Consider the following 17,060-nt stretch of genomic DNA (forward strand, 5'->3'; position numbering starts at 1 on the left):
AACCCAATAAAACCAAAGTTTACTTGAAGATATGTTGAAACTCAGGGACTAGCGAAAGCTTGCCAGGGTGAATGAGAGTGAAGCAGGAACAAACAATCACAAAGATTAAGTGTTCAGATGTTTTTTCAATGTAGAGACAGTCCAGCCTGGCTGCATTTCACTGACCTCAGAGTAAGATGCAGTACAAGAGAAGTGTCCTCCAATGTGTCCCTGGCTTTTATTTGCCTTTTAGAATAACTAGTTATGTGTCTCTGTCATATATAGATGGAATGCACTCAACATATGTATAAAAAGACTGTTGATCTAACTCCCTAGCCTAGAAATTTACTCTGTAATCTGAAAGTTAAGTGTTTTTGTCGTGGTGAGTGATCAAAGATTTCAAATTCTCAGTTTTTTACTCAAGAGCTCCTCTATAGTCTTGAAATTGTGCTCTCAATTAGAATTCATTTCACTTTTCACAATTTTAATGTGGTCAAGTGTTTAAAGGTGAAGGTGGAATCTGGCCATATTGCCAGAACTGACAGCACTTAATGTGTTCACCATGAGAGAACCAAAACGAAATTCAGCTCAGTGTCATATATGGCAGGAATACTGCAGTATTCAGTCACCAGTAGCTGCACAAAGAAAGACACAGAGCAATTTCAGCAGTTACTTCTGAAATCACATCTCCTGAGCTTGCATCTAGCAATTGTTTAATGGTAACTCCCATGTGCACGCCAATTTTCAACACTAAAATGTTGAAAAGTTGCTTACAACTAGAATTACTTCATTCCGGGTAGAATTAAGTTATCTGTCATATTATCTCCTAGCCAAGTTTGACTAGCCATGATCCCACAGTGCTGGTCCCAGTAGTTCAGATCAAGGTGTCTTTCAGAGTGTCCCATGTCTTTCACCTTAGTCAATCAAATTTTCTTACTGAAGATGACTCTGAAACGTTTTGTTTTGTTTGTTTTCCTCTGAACAAAAGGGTTTTTCCTAATTTTAAACAAGTATTAACAAACATCAGCATTTCCAGCACTGAATCCAGCCTAGCCACATCATCCTAGAGGATGCTGATGCCATGAGATGACACATTTTTGATATCTCGTAGTGTTTATGTACATGGCTTATCTAATATATGAAATAGTAGATGCAGAAAAAATAAGTTTTCATTTACATTTTCTATTTTTTTTAATATCACTGAGATGTTGCTATGCTTGTTACATATATACTTGACTTCAGTTTTCAAAACTCACAGTATTATGGTAAACATCTATAGTTGTAAATCAGCCAGAGCAGTGTCAAAGTTAGAATGAATGAAAGAGCCCATTTTATTCCACCTCTAATGAAATATTTTTTTTTTCTAATTCATATACAAACTTCAGTAGAGTTGCAATTAAAATTTGCCAGTGTGTTATTTATATTATGCTTACATGATTAACACATTTGTTTTTTCGTACAGAATACAAAACTGAATTTGAAAACCTGCAGAATTTATTGTACTTCTGATTAAAAGCAGAAATGAAAAACTCAAGGACCATAACAGTTTTGGAAAATATTAACTGCAGGCATCTCATTTTTAAATTTCCCCTGACTAAAGAATTTAAATGTGAGTTAATATTCATACATTAGAGTACAGATGGCTGAAAGTAATATGAATCATTAGGGATATCTAATGATTTATAAATATATGAAGGATTTTTAGCCTGTTTCACAAGGTTTTGTATAGCGTGGTTCAGTGTTTTGAAGGTTATCTTTCAGAAAACTTCCACCTGAAATTTGCCACGGTGTGGCTATTGTCTGATGTGCTGTCAAAATAGCAACTAATGATGTTGGACACGGACACGTAATCTGAGGAGCTGAGAAACATGGAAGTATTGTCATTTCTCACCCTAAGCAGAGCTTAACTTGTATAGGACGTATATAATATAGGAAGTATACTTCATATGTCTGTATTTTCTTTGCTGAGTTTCAGAACTTAATTTGAAAGTCCAAAACAATTTTTCAGTAATACATTGTTTAATTTCAGGACATTTCCTGTATCTTGAGGCCACTGCAATAAGCCTAAAAAATGAAAAAGCCCATGTGAAGAGTTCCCAATGGAAAGAATCAAGTGGGACTTGTGTGATGAGCTTCTGGTACTTCAGATCATCAATAGCCATGGGACATATTCAGGTTCTGATTAAGGTAATAAAATACCCCCATTTTCTTTGGAATAACTGATATCTGTAAGGGTGTATGGACTCCAGCAGAATGGTTCAGCACTGACATTCTGTTTGGCTTGTAGGCTGGAAGAGCTTCCACACACGTCCTTGTTCTGCACTGTTTTTTATTATTCTAGTCTCTTGAAAATGCTTTTACCATTTCTCTTCCAAAAGAAGTTTCTCTCAAAAGCCACAGAAAATCTTTTAAAAAACCTTTTTCTATTTTCCCGATTCACACACAATACCTTTCTCTTTTATATTCTCCATGTGAGAGCTGTCTTCATATTTTGCTGTCATGCCTATTGGTAGCTATCAATTTATAACCCTGTCATTCTGATCGGATGACATCCACCAAAAAAATAATCTAGCAACCCACACAAAGTGAGAATAAAATGCAAAAATATGACTTTATTAAATGATTTCTTTTTTTATGTAGACAGGTAAAGAAAACATAATCAATTGCCTTTAGAACTGTCATTTTCTCACTAACTGTGCAATGAACAAAAAAATATATAGAAAAAAAGAAAAAACTCTTTAGTTATTCAATTACAAGTGAAAATGGATAGGTTCCTTGAAAATTAACTGTTCCATTTGTTGTTCATAAAAAGAAAAAGATTACACGTTTGTAAAAGCAAGTTTTAAATCATAACATAATTCTGAGTAAAATGTAGGAATTAATAATCAGTGTAGCAAAAGCACATATTTCACCTCCCTGGGCATACTACACATTTTAATACCACTGGGCATTTTAATGGTGTTCCAACACAATGAACAATGTAATAGAAACCATTTCAAATGACAGCTTGTGTATTTGTGCTTGTATCTGTGCAAGGAGTTCTGGCTATTCAAGTCTAAATCATGGTGTAATTTATTTGCCATATCTCTATTACCTTCTCTTTCTCCAATATGTCTAAAAAAATCTTGGGATAGAAGTTATTTTGGTGAACTGCATTAAAATTTCTGTTTTATTTCCCAAGAACATGTTCACTGCCTAACTTTTAATGATAAATCATATTTTGTTCTGGAGAAATAAATTTCTATATTTTTTTTCACATGTTCTGGATATTATAAGAATAATTCAAAATTCTGGAAGATAAAACACTTCAATAGTCTTAAAGAAACAACCTAAGCTCAGTCTGACTGAAATATAAAAACAATGAGCCATTAGGAGATTTTTTCATGGATCCTTAAATATATTTTCCACTTTAAGATGGACCAAAGGATTTAATTTTTAATTTTAATTTTTAATTTTTTTACAACATTGACCTGAACAGAGTATTACCAGGTAGTTATCCTCATTGATAAGAACCATCTCCTCATTTTTACCTGATTTTACTATCCTAACAAACTTTTCATTAATTATTTCTGTTATTTTAAGTCCATGTCTCTGGTGAGCTCAAAGATATTTTTTAAGACAGTGTAAATAGAGGGCATTTGAGTAATGAATTATTATTCTTATTTCTTTTTTTTAATGAAGTCAAGAATTCTACATGGAGGTAGGAAAAATTATTCTCATCTGGGATTGTTTTGCAGATCAACCTAATTTACCCATTATGTTGCCTGTAAGGATTTTTAAGTCAATATTCTAAGTAGAGTTTCTCTTTAGCAGTGTCTGTATGAATAAAAACTGTTTATCAACAAATACTCATGGGAAGTCATACTGAAGCTTCTCTTGCTAGTTCAAACTGCAGCACCAATATATCTCCATCCATTTTGAGTAACTCTTGATTTGAAATTAATATCACTCAAAGCAGATTGTGATATAGTTGAAAAAGCAAGGAAGAGGAGATGATCTGTGAAGGAATTTAGCATCTCAAATTTGACAGCTTAGCAAGCTGTCTCACCATATCCAATAAGAGTTGAACTGAGTGAACGCCGTACACTCCAACGGCACAGGAAAGAACAACGTGATAAGGAAATATCGTATGTAGGCAGAATAAGGAAGACAGTTCTCTTCCTCCTGAATATCACAGTGGAAGAAAAATGGTAAACAAGAGTAAAAAGCCATTTATTTTAAATCATAGTTCATGGAGTGTATTGGTGTCATCTCTTAATATTGGCATTGCTTGACTACTTTCAAGAAGCTTAAGAATATTATCTGTCATAGTACTGTAGCAACTCAGCTAATGATATAACCAATAAAACTGCAGGATTATAAAAGAAATACCACAACCAAACATGAAACTTTATGTTAAGGTTTGCATTAGAGAAAATAAATTAATTTTCTAAGGGAATTTCTCTACAGTTACCACTGTTTTCTTGGTGGTTTTTGGTTGGTTGGTTTGGTTTTGTTTTTCTCCTCAAATTGTACTACATATTCTTCATATAAACCTCTCTGTACAGGGAATAATAATCCAATCAAAATGATGGGCAGATGAACTACTTGCAAAATTACAGTATTCAAATTACCCCCTCAACATTTATGCAAATAAAAGATATTGACATTACACTTATTTATGGAGCCTGCAATATTGAACTCACCAGCCACTACAATTACGAAGTGCTTAATAGAATTTCAAAAGCTCACCAGGCAAACAGAATATTACCAGAAGAGATCTGGATGTAACTAGTCAAAGCTTTGCAACTGCAGTGGGATTTTGAGATACTTCTAATCTTCTATGTGGCAATTGTAAAAGAATACAATCCATCATAAGAGATATTCTGAAGCTAAAGTAGAGCATATTCACTATGCCTCTTTTAGAGGTGATGGTGGCATTCCTCATTGGCACTCAATACTGATTTATTTTATTAATCAGAAGAACCAGTGATTTTTACACGTTTGTAAAGAGGCAAGAAAGCATTCCTAAGTAAAAGTAATGATACATTATATTATTCTGCTGACGTGAAGTTTCCTACTGCCACTTAAGTTGTTTTTGTCATAAAAAAGAAGCAAGTCTTAGGTATCACAGTGGGAAAGGAACAACAATCAAAGAATAAATCCATTTGTTGATGATAATTTTGGGGGGATGAATGTTACGTGCCTCCAATAAAGAGTTTTTCATTAAAAACTGTAATTTAGGATCTAATAGAATTAGGAAGAACCTTTTTCAAGGATTTGAAACAAGCCTCTAAAAAGAAATAAGTCAATGTATAAGGAAGATGAAAGCTGCCACAAGAAACTACTTCCACTGAGTGGGACAAGGCCAATATATACAGGGTCTTAGGAATATCCAGTGGACCCTATTCAGGCATTTGTCATAGTGAATTAATTCCATCCAGTTAGTAATGAGCAAAGACATAATGATATTCAGGAGGACAAGATTTCCTGGCCAGCTCACAGCAAGTGAAGCAGGGCCCATTGACACTGCTGGAGTGGCAGACTGACGTGGCGTGGGCAGCTGGAGCCAGCAGCCAGTGTCCTCCCACTGCTCAGGGCTGATGCAGCCCAAGCACTGGTTTGTTTTTTTTTTTGTGTGATTCCCTGGCTATTTTTAGTGGAGCAGCCTAATTTCCAGAGCTGTTGACCAGAAAACCTGCAGCAGAGATGCTGCAGATGCCAGCTGATACCTTCTGGACATTTGTATTTCTAGGAGTGAGTAGTTTAAAATGAAATTTTCACAAATCAATGTAATTGACCCGTCTTCTCTGGGAAGTGACTCAAGAATAAAGTCTAAGGTAACAACTTATTTTGCCTCACAGCTTTAAACAGACTCTGTATTTCTACATTGATTCTTGTCATGAAAAACAATCAACTCCTCACGTTAATATTGAAGTTATAGATTCCATTGTATTCAGGTATCCTTAAAGCAAATTACCTGAACTCCATACAGCTAGAGGAAGAAACTTTAGATTTTCAAAGATTTGCTTGAATGTTTTACTTAGGAGTCTGTTGAACTTCAAACCATGCTCCAAGCAATGTAGAAAATGTGTAGATTTTTCATTTGCCCTCTTAGACAATAAATATTTTGGATAAATTCTTTGAATCTAATGCAGAAGTTTAATGTTTTCTAGTATTTGCATGTGAGTGAGATACATATGTGAATATATCTTGCTATATGTTCAGTAGCTTACATTTATCCTTTTCTTCTTCTGAATCCTAGTATTTTTTCATTTCAAATAGTTTTCCTTTACTAAGTCCAGGATAAGCCATATTCAGGAGAATTTGGTTCCACATAGAAGCACAATGGTAATGGCCTTTATTTAGTGACTTTCTTTATAGTGCTCAAAAGGCACACAGTTTAACCCCCTTTACTATCATTGTTGACTTGTGAACTGCTATTAAAAGTTGTATTTGGGACAACAAAATGTCTGGTCTGACTGAGGATAAGGTAGCACCACCTTAGTCCCAGGAGCTTTACAGGAAATCAGTGAGGATATTGTGAAATACCATACTATCAAGAAAGAGAGGAAGATTAACTTTTATGGCAGCTTTACTTCCTAGAGCAAGATATTTTAATAGTTGCATTTCCTGAACTGAATGCAGAATCTAAACCAGCACTTTCCACCTTTTTTGTCATTGTTTCAAACAGGTTGTTTGTAGATCTGATTTTAACCATTTACATAAGCGTATCTCCAAGTAAATGGAGTTTGAGACAATGATTAAATAGAAATAAGTCAGTTTTCAGTGGGAGCTTCATTTCTAAAAAACAGTTTATGCAGAAGGAACAAAGAAATATGCACAACCGTAGATAAGGGCAGACATGATTCAGTGCATTTTATTTTCTCAGTTGAGTACATTTGGAGGTTATTTCAATCTTCTTAACTGTAAATTATTGAAAGCATGTAATTATTTGTGTTCTTATACTGCAACCAGATGTAAGCATTCATTCCAAAAAGTTGGTGAGCTGGAATAATACATTCGGATGTGCTTTGAAGGAAAAAAAACATTTTGAAGAAGGGTTAAAGAATCACACTTGTATTTTGGAATCTTGCTTGTGAAGACAAGAGATTCATCAGGGGATTTGTAATTTAAAACCATCGTGTTTCTAGAAACATATAGGAGAAATTGTTAGTATATGAATTATTCAGCATTTTTTGTTAAAATTCTTTGAGAACTTGACCTTTTTCTCCCTTAGGAGATGAGGACAATGGGTAGTAAAGGATTTGTGTGACTAAAGGCATGTCTTCTGCCAGGCAGGGCAATGCCTGGTTAGAAAACTGAGCAGGCTAACAGATTTAGACAGCATGATACATACCGAATCATCGAGGCAACGTAACAATATCCTGTAACATTACACCTGGAATCACAAGCCCACCTTCCTATTTTCTGTCCCAAAATGGCAACATGGCGCCATGTGACATAGATGAAAAATGCACTTTCAGTCTCCGTTCTACACAGTTCTCCAGGGTTGTTTAACTGAACTTATTCCCCAAATCAGAGATCTCTGGGAGTGATTTACTTTATGGTTTTTCTACATTTATAGTCTCACAGAGTGACAGTGGTTACATTGCTGCTTTTTAGCACATGAGGCTTTGAAACATCTCCAGGATCTTTGCAGGTCAGACTTCTTTTGCTCTTTTCTAACACTTTTCAGGGCAGACATTCAAGAAAGTAAGTTGTGATTTAAGTGTGTCTTGGGACAGAGTTCTTTTAAGGATCATAGAGCTGCTATTGAATGATTTTTACTGAAGCAACAGGCATCAAAATCAGGTCTCTTTTATACAGCAGCTGTAAAACAGAAATGTATTTTTATGAAGACAAATGACTTTTTCTAAATGATAGAAGTGTAGTCTTGAGCTCTGACCATTTTATTAAGTTTTTATATCTCTTATTCTAAATAGATAAATTTAGAAATTAAATTAACATGTCTTTAAAAGAAATAAAAATAATTAATGCAACTTGGAACCTGGTGCCTGCTGGCATCTTTTAGAAAGCATATAGCACTGATCAAACCCAAAATCCCAAGACAGCATTTAATTTTCCTAATCAACAACTACTTGAAAAAAAAACAACAAAACACTGAACATTTCCAAGAGTTCAATTTCATCTCAAAAAAGGTGGAAGATCTTTATTTTTTTTCATTTTCCTTTCTCATCTCTTTTTACAGCCCAAGGTGTCTTCCATCAAGAAAAGTATCATTTTAGTCAAACAGACTGAACTGAACAGATGTTATACTGGCAAAAATTCAGCAAGTATCAATGTAGCACTAGTGCTCATTGTAGAACATTAATTTGTTTCCAATTTTATATTCCTTTAATGCAACTTTTATTTTTAATTCATAATTCGTTTTTAGTGTCTTGGAGATGTTCTAGTTTCTGGTAGTCTTTGATCTTTGCCAGGCTTGCAGTAACACGCTGTACTGTGATCAAAATTACTTTGATGAATCAATAAAGCGTCTTGACACAAAGTGTCTAATTTTTGTGCTTCAAGAAATCTTGTCAGTTTTGAATCCACAGTAGCTTCACAAGGAAAAAGGAAAAAAAAAAAAAAAAAAAAAAAAAAGAAAGAAAAAAAGTTGTGTTTCTGTGTTTGCTCTAATTTGTTTCACAAAGATGGAAGTATCTGATTCCAATTAATTTCATGCAAGGTTCATACTGGATATGAAAGGCTGCTTTAAGTAGAATTGTCTATCATTGCAGGCACTGACATCCTACGTGGTAGAAAAAGCAGTTATCATTTGCAGCAGAGACTAATAGGGTCATTATAATGCGAACTTTGAAAGACTTTGGTTTCTTCCCACTATCTTACTTACCTTTCCATGACCTGGTAACTTTGTGTTCCTAGCCCATGAAGAGTCATTTCAGCTTAGAGATGAATTGCCTGCAGAATCATGAAAACTCCATAGTCCATTCATACGAGTTTCTTATCTATGTTTTCATACTCAAATTCTTTTGACAGGCCTTCATGTTCAGTCAGACACCTCAGGTTGTCTACTACCCTCACCACTTCCCACCTCACCTCATTCTTTTGTAACATGTTCCTGCAAATTTTCCCAGGCCGCATCCGCAAAATTAAAAAGACAAGAAGTTCATTTAAGGAATGTTAGTACTACTGCTAAGATTGAAGTCTTCTTAACAGAAGAAACCGTGCTAATGTGATTTTCTGTTTGAATTAATGAAGTAATGAGAGATTATACTGTACTACTACTAAAATCAGGAATTAAAAAGGCTGTTTGCATAAGTCCCTGGAATATATGGATGTAACTGTGTGGTCTACAGAGTATATTTGATTTTGCCTTCAGCAAGAGCACTGAAAGGACAAAATTAACAATAAAATTGCATTTCTTACCTCCAATATATCAAAATGGTTAAGGCTCTTAATCTATCTGTGATACTAACTTTTCTTTAGCTCTAGGAGTTTTAGGTGACATGAAAGTTTTAAAGGCTTTGTACAAATGCAAATGAAATTAATTACCTCTATTATGAGCATGGATCTTATGGAATTAAAAGAAAAAAAAGAGAAGTATTTATCTTTTAGCTGTAGTGCTGGGCTCTGATGTGGACCAGGAATAACTGGTTGTGGCAAAAATATGAGGAATTTCTTAGAAGGATTGAGGTCTTGTATGCTAAAGAGAGTTGGGACAACAAAAAAACTCACAACCTACCAAATCAAAAAGAAAAACCTAAAAAACCCTTGAGATGACATTAAAGAAAAAATGTGTCTTCTATCAAAATAATCATGTGGATACTTTTCAGATTTTCGTAATAAATAAAAACTATTATACTAATTCTTTTCTTAAATTTCAAAACCGTACAAGTGAAAAAAAGTTCTTATAATGGAAAACATTCTAGGGTGAATTTTGTTGAATAGCAGTCATTAAATAAAAACACAGTAATATTATAAACTAGTTTTAGTTCTACTAGTCATACTATCATGAAAACAATTTAAAGCATGGAGAACAAAAGAGTGTAAATAACCATATTTTTTCCCATTATAATGCTAGGGGAAATTTGATATCACAGGTGGCATTTTGCAGTTAATAATTATGAGCAACTTGGAGGTTGATTACTCTTCTTGCTTAAATGTGAGACAGCTGTTGTGGAAAGGTCGAAGGAAACCACAGTGGAAACTTAGATTGATGCAATTGTACAATACCATTTATTTTATATAGCTAGCTTCTCAATCAGTTTATTGAGATGTCACGTAGTTCAAATTCTTTGAGCCTACCAATCAGATAGCTAGAAATCATAAGGTGACACATATAGGATCCCATTGCTATAGAAAGTTGTTAGACTTCATCTTAAAATCACCCTTTCCATGCAAACATGATCAAGTATGTTCTTCCAAAAATCCCTTTACATTCTGTTATTTTCCATAATTTTATCACTCAGTGGTTACATTTTTCCTCCGATTTGCCTTTTTTAATGTTGCAATGGTTCCTTAGTTCACACAAAGAGATTTCTATTCTTCTGATAGTTAGCTCTCTGTTTATTTGCTGTAGGGAATAAACCCATTTAGAAAACACAGACAGAACTTCTGCATTATCTGCAACATCTAGAGAAAAAACTGAACAAGTGGAAACAGGGAATCAAGGTTATCACAACTAGTGAAATTGGTAACCAGAAGTGGATTATGTAACAGATTATGTAACAATGGCTGCACTGGGAAGAAAGGGAAGGATGCCCAAGGGATTTTCATTGGAAAAAAAAAAAAAAAAGGAAGAGAAAAACATATCACTAAATTTCCTTTTCCACCTTAGTTCTATTTGTATTTGTTTGACAGGTTGAAAGTTGTTATGAAGTTTCATTTACATATTTGAAATGTGGCTGATGCATGTTTTCATATCTATCATTTTGCCTTTATGTAGGCAAATCATTTCTATATTAGCACACGAAAGACATATTAGAAAGAGCTTGCTCCATTTTCTCCAGTATGTAGATTTCTTTTCTAATAAACATGTTAAGATTTAAGAATCTGCTATTAAATTGTAATTCGTCCCAACGTGGATGGAATTCCTGTTACTTAAAGTCATAGATGCCTCCTGTGTAGCCACTGCAGCAGTCACTCTGGCCTCTCTGTTGATGATGGGGTTTTACTCATTATGTCAAAGGGAGTTTGCGGTATGATTTATCTCAGCCTAAAGTAAGCATCTATAAGAGGAAAGGTGGATATTACTTTCCATATAGCTTCCTGTAGACACGCAACTGTATATAGTAACATTTGATAAACAATATTGGGCACGTTCAGAAATGTAATTGGATAAATATTTGAATTTTGCATATATATTTGAATTTTGGATATTTCAGTAAATATTTTTAATACCTATGTAGATATTTCCTATCTATGCTGTCAATGCAAGCACCAAAATCTGTTTGCAAACTTTCATCTTCTACATCCCTACCATGGTATAGATATTTATAATTTTATATGTCCTTGATCATATCATAGTAGGAAATATGTTTCATAACTACAGATTAAAAATTTAAATCAGATATCTGATTCCTTGGCATTCTCTAAGGAATAAATAGTTGTATCCATCAGATATTAGAGTTTTCCTCTTAAAGATGTCTCTGCTCAGGATCAATTCAGTGAAGCTTAAAAATACTTAATCGAGCTTTGACTATATAAAGAGCTTATTATTTTTTTCAGCCTTAGTGTTTTGATTCCCCTGAGCCTGTCCAGTTCATCTAATATCCCAGAGCATCTGTTCTACATATCTACAAACCCCAAGTAACAATCCAACTGAAAAGAATATTCTAACAGAATACAAATAAATTATGAAAGTGTCACTAAGAAAGAAGTACAGTTTTATACCAGTTAACATCCCACTACATCAAAGTAGGGATGAAATCTGACTGACACTGATCACTCTCTTATGTGTCCAAAAAAGCATAAGATACTCTTTGAAAATTAGTAGGGAATATTCATGTCAATTCTGTCCTGCAGGCTAGTCACTTTGAAGAAGTGACCAATGAAATATTTAGTAAAACCTCAAAAATTTCAGTGCTATTGTACAAGAATTAAGAATTACCATTGCTAATATTAAGAATTCTTTCCAGTCTTATTATTTTACTGTACTGCCATAAAATAATCTTACTTAAAAAAACCAAAACAAAACAACCATGTTTAGTTTACAGCAGATATATGAACTTTTTTCCCTTTTAAAAGTTTTTTAATTTTGCTTTATTTCAGCAGAATTCCTGTAAAGATATGTTTTCCCACTCCTTACAATCAGTTTTATATACAGAATCAAGGTGATATTAGAGGAGAATTGCTGAATTGAAATACTGATTAAAACAAATAAAATCTCTGAAAGATTCCAGATGTTTTGTTCAGCTGAATTCGCTTTGCTTTGGGGCTTTTATTTTTCAAGGCAGCTGTAACCCTGATGCTTTAATTCTTCATGAACAAATCTTCATATTTTGAAGAGCTGAGCTGACTTTCACACAGATTGATTCCATGGTTTCCTTTTCATTGAAATGATTTAGAAAACACTGTGACACCATGAACAGAAAAATGCTTCTGACCTTAGTCACAAACTGTCAAAGTTTCGGAGAAGAAAAGTTAGTCCCACCAGCTCAACTTCTGCCTGCCTGTTGTGTCACTCAAACAGTACTCTCATCCATGTGACTGTTTAAAGTAAGGTGCACCACTTCCAAGCAGACCTTTGCCCAGGAGTGGACCACACATGGTGATAAATCGTTCCAAGATAAGACCAGTCAATACATAAGCGAAGTTTGGTCCTGCTGCCAGAAAAATTTGAAATTACAGTTCAAGTGAATATTGAATAAGTATCCATACTGGTAGATACTTATCTGAGTTGAGCAATTTATCAATTTAGTTTCTATTAAACAGCAATTCAATGTGAGAAGATCTAGACCAGATGAATTTCTTTCATTTTTAGTATGTACTTCCTGTTTCATTGGCCACAGAGAAAGCCAACAAAGTAACTTTTTTGATGCAGCTCAGCAATACTTTTAATCCTAGCTGAGAGTTTTAGTCAACTAGAGTTTTAGTCAGTAAGGGCCATGAAAGTGCCAAACAACTCTGCACCATCTGACTTATTTCAGACTGTGTGTATAAATAGATGGGTACAGGCATACGTGAAAAGAAAGGTGCTTCACCACACTCCTAAAAGACATCTTAGACAAATACACATTGGCAGTATCTGATGTGATCTGTGGTCCTAAGATGTGAGTTTTGCCCATGTCCCAGTTTCACCATGGCTGATCGCATGTACAGACTTCCCAAGGCACTCAGGGGGCTGTGCCCAGCCAACTCCCTCCCTATTGAGTACTCTGAAGTCAGGGTGAAACATGGATGTCACCACCGGTTGTAGACTTATTAGGGGCACACACCTCCTATTTGGACAACAATTTTGTATTTGTTGTCTCATTCCATAACCAACTGATAAAGAAGAATGTTAATGGGGGAAAGATATGTAGAAGATGAGTCAAAGAGTTAAAGCTGCATAATAAAAGGCTGAAATTTTATATGTGATTATGCCTCACATTTTCAAATATGGTATTCTGAGTATTCTCTGTAAGAGGAAAAACATGACAGATTTGAGGTTCTACCATTTCTGTATATGTCTTTTTATTATCTTGATTCATAAGCTGTTTTTTTGCATCCCATACTGTATATGCATTTGTTTAGGTAGTCAGTTTAAGTAAAGGTTTGACCTTTGTCTTGTAATCCAGGTAATCTACTATTGCACAATGATTATCACACTGTCCTTCTGTTTGGCACTGTGGAGGGTTGTAACAGTTGTCCAGAGTCATCCTAGAGCTTTTGTAGTTATGACTTATTTTTCAAGCTTCAATTTTCCTGAGAATTATCATTACTCAACTCTAAGATGTGGACAATCTGAGGAGACCTTTAAAACACAATTAAAACATAGGTGTGACAAGGTTTGAGTCAAAATGTAACTAAGCTGCTTGAAATGCTAATGGTCTTAAAAAAGGGCTTCAATGCTTATTCTTAATCAGCATTTGAACCAAAGGAAAAAAAAATGAAAACCAAGCAATAATAATTGTATCCCTTAAGCTACCTGAAAAACAAAACCAAAAGAAGGTAGATTATACTAGGAAATGAAGAAGAAATGTTTACATTAGAGGAGAAAAGAGAGCTGGGAAGGTTCAGAAATGAAGACAGGATGAAGTGGTACAACATGGATAATGAATCCTCTTTGACAAAGTGGAACTGTTTTATTTCTCTGTTCTAATTGGTAATGATAATGTGCATGATGAAGATGTATTTTAAGAGCCTTTGGACAGGATAATCAAAGTTTTAGGAAGGTGACACAGAATAATTAAATCAATACATTATTCTTGCCTTCCCAGTATACATTTCTTTTCCAGAGTTTTGAATGCATACCTTCATTGTCATAACTTGAAATGCCTACCTGCTTCAAACAAAATCGTGTATCCAGATGAATTATCAGTTGTTTTTTGTCGAAGTGTTTTTGAAACTGGCTTTTCTCAACTCAGTATTTACAGCAATTAAGAAACAAGAGCCTAACATTTAGCTCCTAGAAATGTTGCGGGTGCTGTCACTCATGACAGGGTGAGCTGTTAATGCCTTCTGATGCTCTAAAGGAATTCAATATGAAATTCCAGAATTCCAAAATTGGTCCATTTTAAAAAAAGGAATTTCATCAGTAGCATAAATTCATTTATCAAATTTGTTCATGTCCCTTGCTGAAATGCATATTTCTTTATTACAGTGATATTAATTTTGGAAGTGAAAACTGGAGAAAAGATATTTCAGAGAGTGAAAATCATCTTAATGCTTTCCACAAAGGAGGAAATGAAAGGGATGGATGGGTAGATGGATGGGCTTTGTCATTAGCTGTTATTATGAAAATTTGCTGAGACTAATACATGCGGACTGTCTAATAGAAGCCTTGAAGACTGAAACATCAGTGGTTCATCTTGTTGTTTTCCTTCTTTCTATAATGCACTGTGAAAATGCAATTATGTGATTTTGTAAGTTATCCTTATAAGTGAAGTCAATTTTTCATGCATTTTGCCCAGATCAAATGATTTCTTAAAGATACCATTTGATCTTTCTTTTTCAAGTGTTTTTATAGAAGGCAGAGACATACCAAACAGCATTTCTGGTTCCTGTCAAAATAGAACTCTGAAAAATTAGAGAGAAACTTATTTTTAATGTACTCTCTTCAGTGCTGAGAATGATGAATGTTCATTGAAGTCACTGGAACTTGAGTAAGCTCATCACTTTCAGCAGCATGTCCCGAAAGTAAAACTCATCCTCTTGCATTACTCATCACTTACATTTTCCTACCTTTTGGTCTTTGGGGAATATTACTCTGTAGATTGTTGCAGTTCTGTTATCTGCCTTTTTGTTATTTGCATCCCTCAGCATCCCTTAGCTTAGTGATGGAAAGTGTAAATTTCGAGTTTAAAATCTCTCCCTACATTGAAATTGTTTCTGTTTGTCTCTCTCAGAGCTATTCTAGGTGGACTTAATAATTTTTGAATCGTATATTTAATGCAGAGCTTCAACATTCAGATAATTAGCAGTAATTTTCTAAAGGCAACAGTAATCTTAACCACAAGTGTCTGTGGGTCACATAATAGGAGATACAAATCTTCAAAGCAGTAGCTAAAGGCAGAGTAGTGAATAACTACTGGTGCACCCAGATTTTCCTACATAATTAACAACATGTAAAAATGTTGTATTTGGTTTGTTTGCATACACCTACCAACATGACACTTGCCATACAGAGTATGTGTCTTTCCCTACAATTAAGTAGTTTGCCAAGGCTGAACTATTGTAATTAGTGCTGCTATAAAGTGCCACTGAACTTCTTGTATTGAGTTGTTGTCAGCCTGGTGACTGTGTGCCAGAGGACATACATGTTCATGCATAACTCATATCTTCATGACCGAAAAGAAGAAAAAAAGGAAAAAAGAGAAGAGGAAAGAAAATTGAACATAGAATCCAAATCTCGTATGAACAAATATTAACTTGAGTTCATTCTTTGATTCACTTAAATAATTTCAATAATTTGATACTATAGGTTGTGAAGAAACTTCTTCACATCAAGGATGACAGAACACTGGAACAGGCTGCCCAGGGGGGTTGTGGAGTCTCCTCCTCTAGAGACATTCAAAACCCTCCTGGACACAATCCTGTGTAACCTCATCTAGGCGTTCCTGCTCCGGTGGGGTGATTGGACTAGGTGATCTTTTGAGGTTCCTTCCAATCCCTAACATTCTGTGATTCTGTGATTTATCTGATGTAGAGCTTTTTTTGCTTGAATGAAACATAAGGTCAAACTCTGTACATTTAAGTTACTGTTTTCAAATAATCTAAGCAATATTCTTTTAGGAAGTTAGATTTTAAGAGGAAATCAGTGAGAAATGAAAAAAAGAGATAGAATCTGTCATACGCTTAGAAAATAATTTTAGGTAAAGAAGACACAATAACTCACATCTTTTCCTTTAAGATAAGAGATTCTGCTATACAGCATCAATCTTCAGTTTTATTGCATTTTAATGTGCTGCGGGTTTTTTGTTTGTTTTGTTTATTTGGGGGCAGTGGGAGGGTGGTTTTTGTTTTATTTTTAGCTATGTCTGACAGACTTAGTCCTAGGAAGAGATACTCTCTGTTCTGTGATTTGGAGAAATACAGCTTCATAGGAGAGGTCTTTAAAATATGGTAAAATGAGGAAAATGGAATTTTTCTTCCTTCCACCTCCTGTTTCTTTTATGCACATGTAAAAGCACAGGACTGCATTCTACTCTGTGTTGAACAAAAGGGGTAGGAAAGGAACATACCTCATCATGGGATACTTCATCTTTAAACTGCTTGTTCGGCCTTCAAAAGGCTTTAATGATTATACTACACCAAGAAAAGTAAAACTCCATTAAAACCAGTTTTATTTATTAACTTCATTTGCATCTCATGAAAATATTCTTGATTCTAAAACAAGTAGTAGCATGAAAAGTAAACTGCCCTCCTGAAATACTCTTGTAAAACCATGCATCAAAAGCTAGAGAAATTAGCAGTGATAGTTAAAGTCACATTAT

The 17,060-nt window shown here is 34.5% G+C and overlaps 1 protein-coding gene across 1 annotated transcript in view; it reads left to right on the plus strand.

Moving 5' to 3' along the window:
- MALRD1 (MAM and LDL receptor class A domain containing 1) overlaps positions 1 to 17,060 on the plus strand; it is a gene marked incomplete at both ends in the record, with an annotated part of 293,532 nt that overhangs the window by 175,929 nt on the left and 100,543 nt on the right. The window contains one exon of the mRNA XM_082044615.1: positions 2,009 to 2,166. Coding sequence (XP_081900741.1) covers positions 2,009 to 2,166 — 158 coding nt within the window. The remainder of the gene's footprint in view (positions 1 to 2,008; positions 2,167 to 17,060) is intronic.

This window comes from Streptopelia decaocto (assembly GCF_964273445.1).
Source record: "Streptopelia decaocto genome assembly, chromosome: 2".
In the NCBI taxonomy this organism is placed as follows: domain Eukaryota; kingdom Metazoa; phylum Chordata; class Aves; order Columbiformes; family Columbidae; genus Streptopelia; species Streptopelia decaocto.